The sequence below is a fragment of the Seriola aureovittata genome, chromosome 14 (assembly GCF_021018895.1).
Source record: "Seriola aureovittata isolate HTS-2021-v1 ecotype China chromosome 14, ASM2101889v1, whole genome shotgun sequence".
NCBI classification, from domain to species: Eukaryota; Metazoa; Chordata; class Actinopteri; order Carangiformes; family Carangidae; genus Seriola; species Seriola aureovittata.
In genome coordinates, this window is record NC_079377.1 from 11,790,070 (window position 1) to 11,805,564 (window position 15,495).

The 15,495-nt window shown below is 39.2% G+C and overlaps 2 protein-coding genes across 4 annotated transcripts in view; both read right to left on the minus strand.

The window, feature by feature from the left end:
- The window catches only part of mlip (muscular LMNA-interacting protein), a 30,843-nt gene extending 20,913 nt beyond the window's left edge, over nt 1-9,930 (minus strand). For 2 of the 3 annotated variants that reach the window (XM_056396224.1, XM_056396223.1), the window contains exons 1-2: nt 6,355-6,502; nt 2,284-2,409 (exon numbers count right to left, since the gene is read on the minus strand). In XM_056396224.1, coding sequence (XP_056252199.1) covers nt 2,284-2,409; nt 6,355-6,390 — 162 coding nt within the window. In that variant the 5' untranslated portion in view covers nt 6,391-6,502. Of the gene's footprint in view, nt 1-2,283; nt 2,410-6,354; nt 6,503-7,796; nt 8,004-9,746 lie in introns of those variants that run through there. The other variant, XM_056396225.1, reaches the window with a different exon arrangement.
- Nucleotides 9,931-11,416: 1,486 nt separating this feature from the next.
- Nucleotides 11,417-15,141, minus strand: LOC130181673 (protein scribble homolog). The gene is made up of 8 exons (XM_056396039.1): nt 15,130-15,141; nt 14,674-14,895; nt 14,150-14,389; nt 13,878-13,967; nt 13,507-13,584; nt 12,827-13,078; nt 12,574-12,672; nt 11,417-12,361 (listed from the first exon to the last, which is right to left on the minus strand). The coding sequence occupies exons 1-8, from the start codon at nt 15,139-15,141 to the stop codon at nt 12,209-12,211; spliced, it is 1,146 nt and encodes a 381-aa protein (XP_056252014.1). The 3' UTR covers nt 11,417-12,208.
- Nucleotides 15,142-15,495: the final 354 nt, after the last annotated feature.

A 15,495-nucleotide genomic window follows, 5' to 3' on the forward strand; every position in this document is an offset into this window, starting at 1 on the left:
CCACTACTGCTAATGATAAACCAGCAAGGCCAGATTTGGTTTTTGAAACTAAACCAAAGACGGACAAACAACTAATGAAGTGGAAATGGAGTTCAAATTAATACATGGCAGAGGGAATTGAACACAAAGTGTATTCAAACACACACAACACACAATCCAATATTGTGCATGCATGAAAAGGTAATACATCCTATGTATGCTAAAACACAGGGTTGATCTGAGTGTAGCTGTGTAGTTTCATGTTGTCAGCATATAATGTGAAGGGTAGCTACTTCTTTAGGTAATAATGGGGGGGGGGGGGGGGGGGGGGGGGGGGCGCACTCCTGTGAGTAGACCTTTGAAGTCTCACACAGGCAGCCAGGGAGCTGACTTCAGGCAGCAGACGCAGTTAGCTATCCCAAAGCACCCAGAGCTGTGGTGGTGCTGCTGTGATGTTCATGCTGGTTCCAACAGCACATTAATCCCTTCAGCAATTGACACCACTGCTGGGACAGATCCGCCTCTGGGATGGTTGCTGTCAATAACTATTACTTGAACATTTGTAATTTGTGTGCATCAAAAATAGTTCCTACACAAAGTTTGGCTAAAGTTAAAAGAAAATAAAAAATAAAAAGTATCTGACGACAGAAAAAAAAACATGTATTGTAAAGAAATATCAATTCTGTGTGTGTTTTTGTGGGTTTTATTTTGTGAACTGAGAAATCAGAATGACTGATGATTAAGTGTCTGGTATCACTGACAGCACGGGAACAGACTTGCTCGTAGGATATATAAATGGATAATGACATGGAATTTTTAACAATCAATGATGTTCATTTCAACAACAGTGGAACGCTTGAGAAATCTGTTTGAGAGTACATTTATATTTCTTATTTTGTATCGACAGCTTCTCTCCAGTTTTAATGTTTACAGATGCACATTGTGAAATACAAAATAATTACAGCTTGTGAATCTTTCTTATTTCTCCCTGAGGATGAGTCACACTGATTGCTGTTTCACCGACTGAAGTCAAGGAAGTCAAGGATGTAATTGCTAAAATGCTGAAGGTAAGAGAGAGATTGATTTTTCCCCAGTAGCTAAGGTGTGTCCTTTAATCTTCAGGCCACTGACATGATTAATCAGTGGAAACTAGAGTCATTTGAAAAGGCTGGAAAATTGCAGAATTAGATTTTCTGACTCATGGACAATTTTAGTTTCACTGTCTGTTCAAAAGAAGTTACAATCCAGAGTAGCCTCACTATGTTTCCCTTAAAGTCCTTATTAAGAAACACTCACATGCAACTTTCAAGTTATTTTGTTTCCACTGCTGGAGGTTTTCGAATAAATACTGTTCAAAGTGAGATTTTTGGAGAAGTACTCTATGGTAAAAAAAAAAATATTATAAGTCAAGGTTCATAAGTGTGATAAAAAATTATGAATGTCATTTTAAGAATAAATGGAGAGTGTGCAACAGAAGGGCATAGCTGTCACATCAAATATAAAAGGAAAGCGTTCATATTGAGGCCATCATCACTCTTAAACTGGGACAGTGTGGCTGCATTTCAACTGCTCATCTTCAACATTTTGGGAATACACTGGTTGAGATTTTGATTAGCGAGTGGTCAGACGGGCAGAGTCGGCTCATTTTCAATACTGATGAGTCAACATTCAACATTCAACCGAAATATGAAGCGTTACAAAGTGGAACCAGTTCAACCAGAGAGCGACGTCAGGTAATGCTGCATTCCATTGACCTCAGGAATGACATCACACTCGAGTTGACCACGTTCCAGTGCAACATGTCAGAAGCTTGTTAATTGTTGTTGCTTTCATGTTGTTATAATTGTCAGTAATTGTAGTTGACAACAACTCATTACGCAGTACACACTGTAGCAACATGTCCACAGATAAAGGTTGGACAGTATTGTGTGTGACACAAATAAGACAGAAATGCTAATAAACAGCGCCTTTGCCTATCAACAAACGTAAAGCTTCCGAGAGCAGCCATATTGGATTTTGAGGTCAGGGGTTGGTTTGGTTGTTCCAACTTTCTGAGTCAGAAAAATTCCAATCTCCCAGTTCAAATGGAACGCAACATAAAACTACGAGCCCACAGAGACATTACAAGATGGCAATACAGAGAAAGGTCAGTTACCTACTGTAAACAACATGTACAGTATAAAGTCAGCACATGCATTTTGATAGACGCCCTGTTATAAAAAGCAGTAATCATGTTACAAACAATGAAAACCAGTTGGCAGTGAAATCGCTTTTCAATCTTCAGGGTGTGTGCTGCCGCTGTACCTTATTTGGTGTTCCTGTGAGAGCTGCAGATGTCTCCTCTTCACTAATAATGCTTTGAAATGGTAGTTTGTGCACCACTGGCACAAATGTGAAAAAAGAAGGCTTAGATGGCACTCCTATTGAAACCTGTAAAACAGAGAAGAGAAACAATATGTCCAAATGTTACAAGCGCTTCGTAACAATTTCCCAGTCATTTCCCTTCAAGGTAAACTGACACTTTACTGACACTTGGTAAAAACAAGTGTGTCTGGAGATTACTTATAGTAAATGATGAGTCAAATATAATAGGACTGTTAAAACACTAGCTGTGGGGCTCTCCATATAATCTCTGTTTCAGTCACTCTCAAAATGTCTTCTTCTCACATCTGAATAACACTGAATTTCATATTCAGAATATTTGATTTCTCTCTGCTACTCAGGGTTATGTAACTATAACCCGACACTGATGATCCATCGTCACACACATTCGCAGATTAGGCAGTTTAGCACCCTGCAGCTCAAAGCCTTGACACACCCTCACTCAGTGAGGAGTAATGAGCTGCAATTAAATCAGCTCAGGTCTGCGTGTGCTGCAGGCACCTGACGTCTTTTACATGTGCTGCGCTGTTAGTTTTCGTGAACAAGCGCTTAAGTTATGTAACTGAAACTCTGTGTAAGTAAGACAAAGATGCTCCTTTGTTTTGAACAAAGGCTCTGCAGACTGAAACTTTGACAGCTTTGAAATCCAAAGACCTTTCCCACTGCAGGGTCAGGGATAACAACGTGTGACTTATTTTTGTTTCCACTTCCATCTGCCTGATTCAGGAGCAAGTTCATTGGAATTAAATTTCAGCACAGCCCCTGAGGTGACACTAAATGCAAGTGACAGGTACTCTTGCAGAGCTGGTGGCAGTGCTGTCGATCATGATTGGTCAAGATGATTTTCTCACATAATAGATTACATTACAGCAAGAGGACAGCAGTAGCCACTCCTCTCTCTCACTCCTGCGTCTGTATCAAATACTGGCTGGACCAGCAGTGCAGTGGACACAGGTTTGGGTAACAAACTGGCCCCAGCAGCGCCATGGATTCAGTAAAGACTGTTTGTGCATGAAAATGTGATAGATACAGTGTGATAGATGCTCTCGCCAAAAAAGTTAAATGCACATTTCCCAAAAATGTCATCAAACACCGCACCTATCCCACTGTTTGCATCTGGTTCCACCTTTATAGAGTGGCGTCTTGCTTCATGGCTGGTTTATGATATATTTACATCAATTTCAGAGTGATTACAATACAGTGAAAGCTCCACTGGCATGTAACATACATGAAAGGCATTGCTATAGGAGAATAATGTTTTTAAAGCATCCATTAACCTATACAGCAACACTTGACACCCAAAACTGATGACTAGCCCTTGGCCTCAGGATGTCATTTTTTTGCATGACTACTAAAAGATGAAACAGCAGAAAAAGGACTTATGTCAAACTTCTCCACATCAGTGTTGACATCATAAAACAACCCCTGGGAAGCAGGTCCAACCTTGTTACTGTTTGCAGAGGTGACCTTAGAGCATCCTCTCAGCTTTTTCCTGAGCCTGTTTAACCTGGTGACTCCATCACAGCATTTCACGCTATCAGCAATAATGGGTCGATTCTCACTGGGGCCACCCATGCTGTAAATGTATGGGGAGGCAGATTCACAAATTGTGGTGGGTAAATGCTTCACCTTCATATATGTAAGACAGTACATTTCTGTGTGATTATGATCTTGAAGGAAGTCATTAAAAAAAAACTATATCTTTCCAAATACAAGGCTTACATTAAATTGCAAAAAGAATGCATGTCAATAAGCATGGAGAAGTGAGCGGAGCCACACTATATGTTAAATGAGATACATGCAATGCAAAGGCTTCAATTTGTTAAGATAGTGTCACAGTTTGGGTTCAATGGCTTTTTTTTTACATTCTGGTTGTGTGGAAACATTTCCTATTTATTTCTACTGCAGCAATCAAAGCACACACTCATCAAAAGCACTTTCGCTGCTTACTAATCACACTTTTCATCTACACGGTGTTGTCAGGTCATCTGCAAACTGCAAACTGGAGGGTTAGGGCATTGAAATTTCCCTCACTAATCAGTGGAGGTTATTGTAGCAGATACTTGAGACTCTATTAAAAATAGATCACACAAAATCTCTGCACGTTGATGTAGACACAGTTGAAGAATTAGCATATTATTAAGTTGTGATCCACCTTTCATCTCAGTTTCACTGCCGACAAAAGTTCAAGCAGCCAGCTCAGATCTTATTAAACATGTGGCAGGTTAAATACAGGAAGGGGATGAGAAGCGGCTGCAAAACAAAAAGATTACCACAATGTTTACAAATCAGGTTTCTCCTAGAACTTCATTTTAAAACATAAAAGTTGTATTCATTATTTGAATGACATATTGTGGCTCTTGCTAAAATGATTTCAGACTTTCTTTTTTCTTTTTTTTTTTACATAATTTCTTACATTATACATCATGTAAAATAATCACATGCAGGTTTACAAGAACGGTTTGACTGCACTCGATGAAAACCAGAATGTGGCAGTCCATACTAAGCACTAGCACTAAGCACATTACAATTTTGAATGTGGGAGGCCGATTATATCTGCTGTGTGCTCAAAAGCATGGCAACTCAACAAGTGGAACACCACTGCTACTTTACAATGCTGTGTGTTCTTATATTTTGGGGTGCTGGGTCATTATAACACGTCACATACTGTATAAAGGTAAAACCACTGAGTTAATGAAGTGCACGCATTACATTTGTGTGTTTTTGACATATTTAACCTACAAGTTCAGATGTAGTCCCAGATCTGACAGAATGATTCATGAATGTGTAATGAAATGTAGAACAATAAATAAAGCGCACCTATTCTAGTGAGGGGCTGGCTCACAGGTCATAAAAGTAAAGAGAAAAAAAAGCAGCACATCCATGTTAGTGATGCAATACCTCAATTTTAAATTCTATAAAGCAAGGCTGTAGTTCTTCTCATTCTTGGTGTATAGGACAGGCATCTCAAATCAGTTCAGAGGGCAATAAACATGAACATAGAGAACATAGAGATAGGCCGTTCATAGCAAAGAAAAGCCTCTGACCTAAACGGGCCCATGTGTTCTACCAGCTATTACAAACTAGAGAAGCACAGAGGAAGAATTACAAGGAGGGAGAAAGAAATGTCTGGATACTGACATTCAAAATTAAGCACAAGGGAAAAGTCTTATCCGCTGTCAAAACAAAACTATTTGCTTTGAATGTCAAAGTTAGCTCCAGATGTTACCTCTCTCCAGGACCATAATGTTGTTGTTTTGTACCAAGAAGATCACATTTATTCAAAGTGAACGTGTACTTTCTGAATTCAATCATATTATACATTCATCAGGGTTTTTAGACTTAAGATTTCTGTGGCCAGAAACAGGTAAATATATAAATGACTCATGCAGCAATAATTAGTTTCTAAGACACTGGTGGAATGAAACTAAGTACATTTTCCACTACATTTACCTCACCACTACAGTTACTGGTTAATATAATGAGTTTATAAAATATGAGATACAGGTAATACAAAATAGGTAATAGAATAGTTAAAACAGTTAATAGAATAGAATAGTTGATAATAGAATAGTTTTTATTTCACATTTTGAATGCAGGGCCTGTCATTGTAAGGGATTTTTTTTTTCTTTTTTAATTGCGGTATTACTTTAGAAGAAATGCATCTTTCATAGTAAAGAATGTGAGTACTCCTTCCATCACTTTCCTTAAATACATGCCACCCATGTTTGTTGTGACATGACACCCACTTTCTGAGCCGTGAGAAGGTTCACTTTTACTTTAAAGGGCCAAGATATCAAAAGGTACCAGAGCATCTGTACTCAGCTATAAATAAAGAAACATAACAAATGCCTTGGCTAAAAATAATCACGTGCCGGCTTATAAACTTGTTTATGTATTTATGTTCTTATGTAACCTCCCTGTTTGCCTGTCCGCTGTAGTCATAGCAGAGTAAGTTTATACTGTGAAAGGTTAGAGAAGAGCATTTCCTACTTGCCCATTGGAGCCCTCTTGAATGTTAAATCGCATCGAGTGTTGCCGAGGTCATGCCGTCCTCACAGATCACATTTCCAACCACCACTGGTTCACTGTGCTACATATCGCCTCGCGGTCTGCGTGCTCTCACTCAGTTATTTCTTGTGGCATGTCAGACCTGTCCCAAACACCGAATACAAGCAGCACTAAATCATTTCCTGAAGCAGACCACCCTGTGTGGGGGCCCTTTAAAACGGACACTCATAAACACTGACCAACCAGACAAATATACTTTAAGGAAACATGCTACTGAATGAATGCAAAGGATGCTGTTCCTTGTGATAAAGGTTGTAATAAGCGTCATTATTATTCAAATTTAGCTCCTTGTATTCATTAATGCTGCATTGTATTAAAAAAAAGACTAAATCCAGCTTTAAGTAGAACTGTATACTTTGTAAAAGTTTTACATTAATTATTCAGTTCAGTGTCTTGAGATGAAGCACATAGCTGTGCAGAAATAAAGCACAATAACTGCTGTAAAGCTGTGCTCCACAGATGTTAAAATCTATATACGAGCAGTTCACGTTGTGTCCCAGTAAAAGCATAAACGGTTGGGTGTGTCACTTAGTAAAGAGTTTAATTACAGACAAACACACAGCCCCTCCCTCCAGAGTTGATAAGGCAGGCAAATATAGCCCAGTGCCAGCTGCTACTGAGCACATTGGGTTATCTCTCCAGATTATAAACAAACCTTATGAAGACAAGTCTCAATGCAAGACAAAAACAACAAAAAAAAAATGCATGATGATTTTCAATAGCAGCACACTTATGGTTAACTGTTAGTGTGTTGTTTAACATCTCAGAATTACTCACATACTTTCAAGGCAACAATTTCTGTGATTAACATATGTATAATGGATCATGATGGTTATCTAAATGACCTTACAGTGCAGTGGTAAAAAGGGGAAAAAAATATCATAAAAGTGAACATTTACTTATTTACATGCAATTTTCATGAATTGTTAACAATAATATGCATTTACATTAATTCTCATAACCTGTAGTTTGTTTCTGTGCATTTAAATTCGTCTGAGAGCAGTTTTGGTAGCCATTATTCATCCGAGTGTGACAGGAAATAACAGGATAAGTATCAGGTTGCTGCACAGACTGTGTCTATGTGTTTATGTGTGTAAGCCTGGAAGGTGGCAGCGGGTTGTAGAGGGCACAATGGGGGGGTTAATAGTGTTGATGGATTAAAACCAAATTCTTTAACTGGTTTCATTTTCTGGCAGGATTTAGCTTTGAGTTAAATCCTCATTTCAAAACAGAACATAAAACCATATAGAAAAGTGAATGCAGGTCAGTGATATTACTTAAGCCTTTCAACAAATACCCAGCAAGAGCTTTTTCATTTGGTACATGTTTTCAAAAGAAAAATTACTTTTTCCAAACCTTCTTACCTTTCCCAGACTCTTATTCAAAATGTCCATTTCTGCTTCAAATGCCTCTCCATCCAGACGTGTCGCATGTGTCCAGGCTTCGGAAAACTTCTCTCAGGATAAATGTTGATCAGGGCAGATACGGAAAGCAAGATGCCCCCTCTTCAGCACTGTCTCCCGAAGTTCAAAGAGTATTACTCTTGGTGTGTGTATCACCCTGCAGATTTCCTTTTATAGACACATAATAGCCACAAATAGCTTGCAGACAGCAGTCAGCCTGCTGGGCACCAGTAACAATGTTCACACTGGGAGCTACAAGCAACACAGCTCTGTGTCCCCGGGTGGGAAAAAAAAAAGGCTCAATTGTTCCATTTAATTTTTTCTGAAATAATCTCTCACATCTTATATCTCAAAGGATGACTTCAATTGTGAATTACTCCCCAGCATGAGTTCTTCATATATATATATATATATACAACCATAATATGACATGGTTGCATGATGCAGAATACATAACCAATTTTCTTGTCTGACCGAGCTCAGATCAAAAATGAGAGGTGTGGATGATTGTATTGATCGGACACTGAAATAAGGAAAATAAGAGCAGTGGAGAATAAAATAATTTGATCTACAGTATCTGTGTCTTTCTCCACCAGGGTTACAGATGTGACAATTAACTCATTATGATCTTAAATATTCATGAATGTTTTTTCTTTTTTTTGGTATTTTATGGTGAAGCTGTAGTAAGTAAGTTAAATGAATAGAGGTAACTGTTCGAATGTTGAAAGCTCAATGTAGGTGTCGTGGCAGGATAAAAAAATGCAGATATTTGAAAAGATTCTAATTTTCAGACAGTATAGATTATGTGTTTTTCAATGCAGCACATTTTTTGATATAAATAACATAAGATGTTCATTTAGCCTGCGGATGATCTAAACCCTTGCCAGCCCGCAGACTGATGTGGCCAAATCATCTCAGCATGTTCCCAGTAATTAGTTATCAGGCAGCTTGTAACAAATTCATTTATTTGCGCGTTTGCCACTGCATTGACTTGTCTGTTGCTTTATCAGTGAGTGAAAGCAGACCTCTGGAGTGGATGTTAATCCTTTAAGTACACTACTTTCTTCATTCCTGTCACAGCTGTTCTTGTCTATTTCCACCCCCTGACTCCCTCCCCCCGTCCGTCTGTGGCAGTCGCACACAGGGACAATCACAGTAAGACAACACAAGCGCATGTTCCCCTTAATTTCACATCTGCTGTTGCATACTGTAAGGAATATTGTAATTTTGAATTCATTCTGAGTGGTTCAGGATAAAAAAGCACCTGACAAGTGCCCGAAATGTTAATATGTAAATGCTTTTGGGCAACAAATCTTAAGCATCTTGATAGCAACAAGTCTTAAATTATAACCCTAAAGCACTAAATGGTTGTCATATAATCCTGTTTCCCCAGATTAAAGTCATTTATTTTCTCTGCTTTCTGGCATTTAACATTTGACACTTATTATTAGCTTTTAGCCTCGAGGAAATTCTGATACTGGAACATTCAATTTAGTCTTGTGTTAGTCCATGAGTGAACACCAGCAGAGATGCATCTCTAATGTCGGCCCTCTACTGTTTTGATGAATCTAGTCTTAATTATAATGTGTCCAAATGTGCAGCATTTATCACGACTTAACGAGATATTTGTCAAATATTAAAAGAAACACCTGCCACAGAGAACAAAACTGGTTAGATCTAGATTTTCTTTCAATGAACAAGAAACACGGTGCCCTTTAGGGTTTACGGTTTGGAAGAAAATATTGTGAAGTTCCTTTCCTATGAAGAACATGAAATGCTTGTAGTTGGGTCGGGTCGGGTCGGGTCAGTTATCCACCCTCTACAAGCAAAGATGGCCATTTTGGGCACAACACAATACAATACAGAGAAACATTTACTTTCTTACTTTACTTATAAATAAATTTTACTTACCAATATTAACAATGTGAGGTGCAAGTTCTGCAGAGAGCTCCCTTCAGTCTCAAATAAGGTGTCCACACACAGTTTGAACTGTAGTTACTCGAGTCCTGTAAATGAACAGAAGTTTCCATTTAATTGACAGGCTGAAGTGTTTTTGAAAGGGTCCTGTTTGACAATACCCTGAGAAAAAACATTTATGTTCCTGGTAGCCAATCATCCATGTGTATCTTATTTAACATATACTGTAAGAATAAAAGTATGAACGCAGTAGTAGATGAAGAATAGAATTTTACTAGTTTGAACATAACCAGCAAAGATGATATTTAATAATAAGCTACAGCTAACTGCAGCTTGAGTCTCAATTTAAAAAAAAAACACCTGCTGCTAACCTAAGAGTATGAAAGATGAAATGCTGAATGATTCATGCTTAGTAGTGAGAGCAGAAGCCTGATATTTGCTGGTGCCAGTGAGGGTGAAAATGAAACCTTATTTCACTCTGTCAGATATGGTAATGGCTATCATTAGCCTAGCCTAGGTTTTAGGACTCATTCCTGTGGCACTCTTTAGTTGATTGAGGTAATCGTTTACAACATTAGAAAAACTCCATGTCAACTGTATGTAATGGCACAGGCACACTAAAATATTAATCCCTTACCCCTCACATTTGCCAGTAGTATTGCTGCGCTAACAATAGCTACCTACCAATTCTGCATGTGTTTAGTAAACTAATCTGTTTTCTATCACAATCAAATCTGCCAAGAGGATAATGCAGATCTGAGTTGACCCAGCATTTTCCTTCATTAAAAGATTAAAACTTAGTTCCACCTCCATTGGCTGGTGAGAGTTGATGAGAAGTTGGCAGTTTGAACAGATGGTTAAAGGATTTTTTATTTTCTTGGGGAGGACTTGACTCTTTCCCCTCTTTGCTCTTTCCTTCCAAAAGCAACTCTTAGATGTTTTCATCACAACATATAAATTATTTAGTTTTCTTTGACATTTAAATTCAAGACATTGGATGCATCACAGTGAAGAAGTGCTTTATAAAATAAAAAGATAAAATAAAAGACATGTGTCATTACACCCCCCCACCCTAAAATGGTTGTTTCCAGCGCTCATTCAATTATAGTTTGTTAGCCAGCAAAGTTTTTCCACACTTTTTCCAGACATTTAAATTGTCAATGCTGTAACAAAGTCGATTTAAGGTAGATTTTGTCAGTCTCAACCATGAAGCAACCTTTCTGACAAAACTTTTATGACATTATTTGCAAGACTTAAAATCACTACAGTGGATTGAGTCATCCAAATTTATGCTCATGCTCCTCAGGTGGTACTCCCACTGACTTCACATGAACACCTCTTGAGACAGACTCATACCTCACGATAGGAGCCTGACCTGCCAGTAATTGACTCTGAATTGAATCTCGCACACAAGATGTGCTTTTCAACAAGTTGTGTCCCCAGAGGAAATTACAACCTCAAATACCTGTTACACTGACACCTTTCTGACACACTGTTCATTCAAGTTAGTGTTTTTGCAGGACTCTTTTGTACTGAATTGCAGTATACCATGCAGGAGTGAATGTCATTGTGTTCATCCTCTGCACATAGCCAGTGTGCAACATCAATATGGATTTGTCTGTCCTGTCACTCAAAGAAAAATAAAGCCCCTTGGAATAATATATTTGCACTTTATTCAGGAAGTGAACACTGAACAGTTAACTCTTTTGAGAATATAAAAGCTGTGAAATAATACAAGGCAGGTATTAACATCTATACTTTGTACATTCTAGGCTTTGGATGCAAGATTATAAATTCTTCCAGTGTTTTTTTTTCTTCTTCTTCTTTTTTTTAAGAAACATTTCTGCACAGTGCATAATCTCATGAGTGTAAATACAGCAGGTGTGAAAGACGCGAAGCAGAGTTCCGTCTGTCTCTGAACTCTGCAGGACTCGGACTCCCTGCGGTGCACTCACTTCAGCCATGTGGCATTTTATCTCAGTACGGACTATAAAAAGTTCAAGGGCCTCACATTGTCATAGGCAGAGACGCTATTTACCAGCACAGCCATGGCTTACAGTACAGTGATGTGAAGTAGAGGTAGCCAGCAGAATTCATTGTTTAATTGACTGTATGTGACGTTATGTCATGTAGCCTATTTCATTTGGACATTAGAGAACGGTCTGCTCACGCTTTACTGTTCAGTGTAGTTACACAGGCAAAACTCTGTAGGTTTTAGTAGTAAAAATAAAGTCGTTAAGTTGCCCCATTCTTGCAAATGACTTTAATATCACCAAATACTATTAGCAGCAGTTGAATCTGATAGACAAAAAGCTTGACAGTAAAAAACACATTCCAACAGTAAGCTTTCAATTAATCCTCCACAGTGTCATCACTGAAAATGCGTCAGTATCTAAAAAAAAAAACAAAATATCTGGGTAATAACAGTCTGTGTCCTTCATGAATCTCCACTGTAGTCAGGGTGGATAGAAAGCGCTGTCAAAACAGTCAGTGTGTGCGCGTCTGTTAGGAATGTCAAAGTCGTGTAGCATATCCCTGCCGGGGCTCTGTGTCAGGAGCTCCACATCTTCATCTGAGGTAGAGGGATGAGTGAGGATGATCCGCGGGATCTGTCAGATGATTGCCAGAGAAGGCAACAGGATTGGAAAAGGAAAATAAGCAGGTCATCATTTGATATGTATAAGCAGTAGTGATGTGAAATCTCAGAAAAAAATTATGTGATATAATTATTAGAATTTGGAAAAAGGCTAAAATGAGGTGATTCATTGTGAGATAATATAATGGGCGCTTTATCCTTTTAAGGGATGAGAAACCTGCTTACTGTCATTGTGTGCTTGCCAACTTGAAGCAAATCATTTTTCATTAACGCCTCCGCCTCAAGTTTAGATGAGGTCCTATTCAGGTCACTCTCCAGATCAGACTGCAACAACAGAAAGACACGAAGGAAGAGTTTAAGAATGAGGGAAAGTATATGTTTTTTTTGAAGGCATAATCCACAAATGGCTTGAGGCACATTGTAAAAACAATGGTGAAAGTGTATTCTGATTGTGCTGCGACTTGCTTAAACCACCCACAATGCTGTTGCCGTTGCAGACAACCGCCTCAATCTTCTTGGACAAACAGTCCTCCGCGCTCTCCGTCTTGGGCTGTTTGCTGCAGAGCTGCAGTCCAGTCACATCCTGAGGATCCTGAAGCTCACGCAGGTCACACACCTCTCGAGGTAGCAGCCTCTCTCGGAGTACCTTCATCTTGATACAGCTCCCGGCATTCCTGAGGGCACTGACCGCCTCGTGGTGGGTCGCTCCCTGCATGTCGAGGCCGTTGACCTGGATTGAACATGGACACGTTAGTAAGGGCACGAGTCAGATGTGAGGAATTGAGTCACAAACACATACACATAGCATAGGGTCTCTGATAATGGAATATCTATCTATTGCCACTACAGGCACTAATCAATTTTAACCTATCAATGTGTGAGTCTAGAGATTGATTTTCAATTTTTATTTGCTATTTTCTATCTCTGAGCCTCGGGTGTCTTGCTGGTCTTATGATGCCCCCAATTGGTCATAAAAGGAACAACAGCAGGAAGAAGTCGAGCTTTACAATGATATTCCAACAGCCAATATAAAGTGTATGTATGAGATTTCCAATCAGACAACAATATTTCACACGTCGGCTTTATAGATTTTACAGCCAGTGAATAAGAAATCATGAAAAGAGATGACAAACATCAGAAAAATGATTCCCCTCCTACCTCCAGCAATCTGTCTCCAACATGGATCCCTGCCTTTTCTGATGGCCCCCCTTTTGTTACTCTGGAAATAAAAATGCCCTGAAAGGGAATGAATATATATTATATACATATACATCATATTGTATGTATATATATATATATATATATATATATATATATATATATATATATATATATATATATATATATATATATATGTATATTTATGCTACATTTTCTTGAAGATGAACGTGCACTTGTAGGAGTTTAATCAAGAAAAACCAAGGAGACCATCAGAGGATCAAGACCGCTGCTTTTCATTATCCTCGTTCAAACGAACAAGTATGTTGCAAGAGATTGAGTAATGCCGGCTCCTCTGCACCAGCACTCACCTCATCATGGTCTTTGTAAGGCAGAGAGCCCTTCCCACCGGCAATGCTGATTCCCAGACTACCCCTCTGGCCAGACACTTTGATCTGCAACTGAGAGGAAATTGTTTCATTACAAATAAAAAGCTAGAATTTATATGCAGCTGAGATCTGACTGGAGCAAAATAAAAGTAAAATTAGCAACAATTTGCCTCAATGAACAGGCTTTCCTGCAGTGTCTAGTGCGACCCCCCAGAAATAATTTGACATTTATGAAAGATTCAGTATGCAGTTACTCTTAATGGCACTTGGGAGATGAATGATTCCTGAGGAGGGGTCTTCTCTGTCACCGAAGAAGATTTCAGATGCCCTGTGATGGAGGAGACCTTTATGTTGTGGACAGGGTCTCCTTGGAGACCGGACCCAGCATTAAGAGCTCTGTGATGCTGAAATGTCCTGCCCTCTCGGGTTTCACCTCTCTGAGGGAGAAACCGCCGTGGTAAGGCATCGCTCTCAGACAGCTGGCCTGTAGCGTCCTGATAAGAAACGAGTGGAAGCTTTTACTGTGTTGCCTGCAAGATACACCAGTGCAGCTTTATATTTAACTTTGAAATTACTCGCAGTACATTAGCAAAAGGAAAGACAGAAACATTCAGACCATACTTTGGTACATAATATACAATAACAAATCGGGAATAAGTGGAAACCTGCACCAACACTTGAGGACTAGCTACAGTGGAGGTGCCAATAAAAATGAGTTTCCCTATATCAAGAGAAATCAAGATAAACAATATGAAATGGCTACATTGAGAAACCTGACCTCCTCAGGTTGCTTAATTTCCTCTGCGTCCTTGTCTGCGCCGGAGCAGTGACCACACACACTGTCGCTGGCTGGGAACAGTTGAGGTCCCCCCTGCAGACACTCTTTGTTTGCCACCCAGCTGAGGCCTGGGGTGGCCCAGTTTTGGCTACTGGTCCTGGGGGACGGGTTAGTATGAGGATTTCTAGACTCCTGGAGATAGTCAGAGGACACCACCTGTTGCTGAAAATTTAATTTCAAAGTAAGACCTTGAAGGAAATGACTAGTGACACTGACGGATTAGTGGTGAGTGAGTATTGTGAAATCATCCCCTTGAATGCAAACGTGAATTGGCCACTGACGAGAGAGGATGTAGAAAGAGGGAGCAACGTGTTTCCTCTAAGCTGATCCTGGGAGGGATATCATGCTTGCCAGTAGAGCAGTTGATAATCAGTTAACACACTAATAAATTCCTACTTGACTATTCATAACGCGTGCTTACTTTCTGCACCAGGGATCATTACTGCAGAGCGTAATTGTAGTCCTTTCTCACTGGAATAATTGTTTTCAAGGAACTAAAAAGCAGCCAAGAGGGAAGCTCGATCTCCCAAGTTTAATTTGTTTTCCTCTCTTTCTCTTGCCTTTTGAATAATTTTGTCTTCCAGCCAAAGAAAGAGAGGGATGACATGCTTGAAAGGCGTCTTGGTCTCACAGAACAAACTTCCTCTTAAAAAACAGTGAAAGGCCAGGTGAATCACCGCTGCATTCATTAGTACAAACAGGTCGATACCTGAAACTGAACATCAGTAACAGAAAATTCATAAAAATAGATAGATAGATAGA

Coding starts and splice junctions, on each gene's coding strand:
- LOC130181673 (XM_056396039.1), bottom strand. Junction 13,968..14,149: donor TCTCCCAAGTGCCATTAAGA/GTAACTGCATAC, acceptor ATTTCCTCTCAG/TTGCAGATCAAAGTGTCTGG. Junction 12,673..12,826: donor TCTGCAACGGCAACAGCATT/GTGGGTGGTTTA, acceptor CTGTTGTTGCAG/TCTGATCTGGAGAGTGACCT.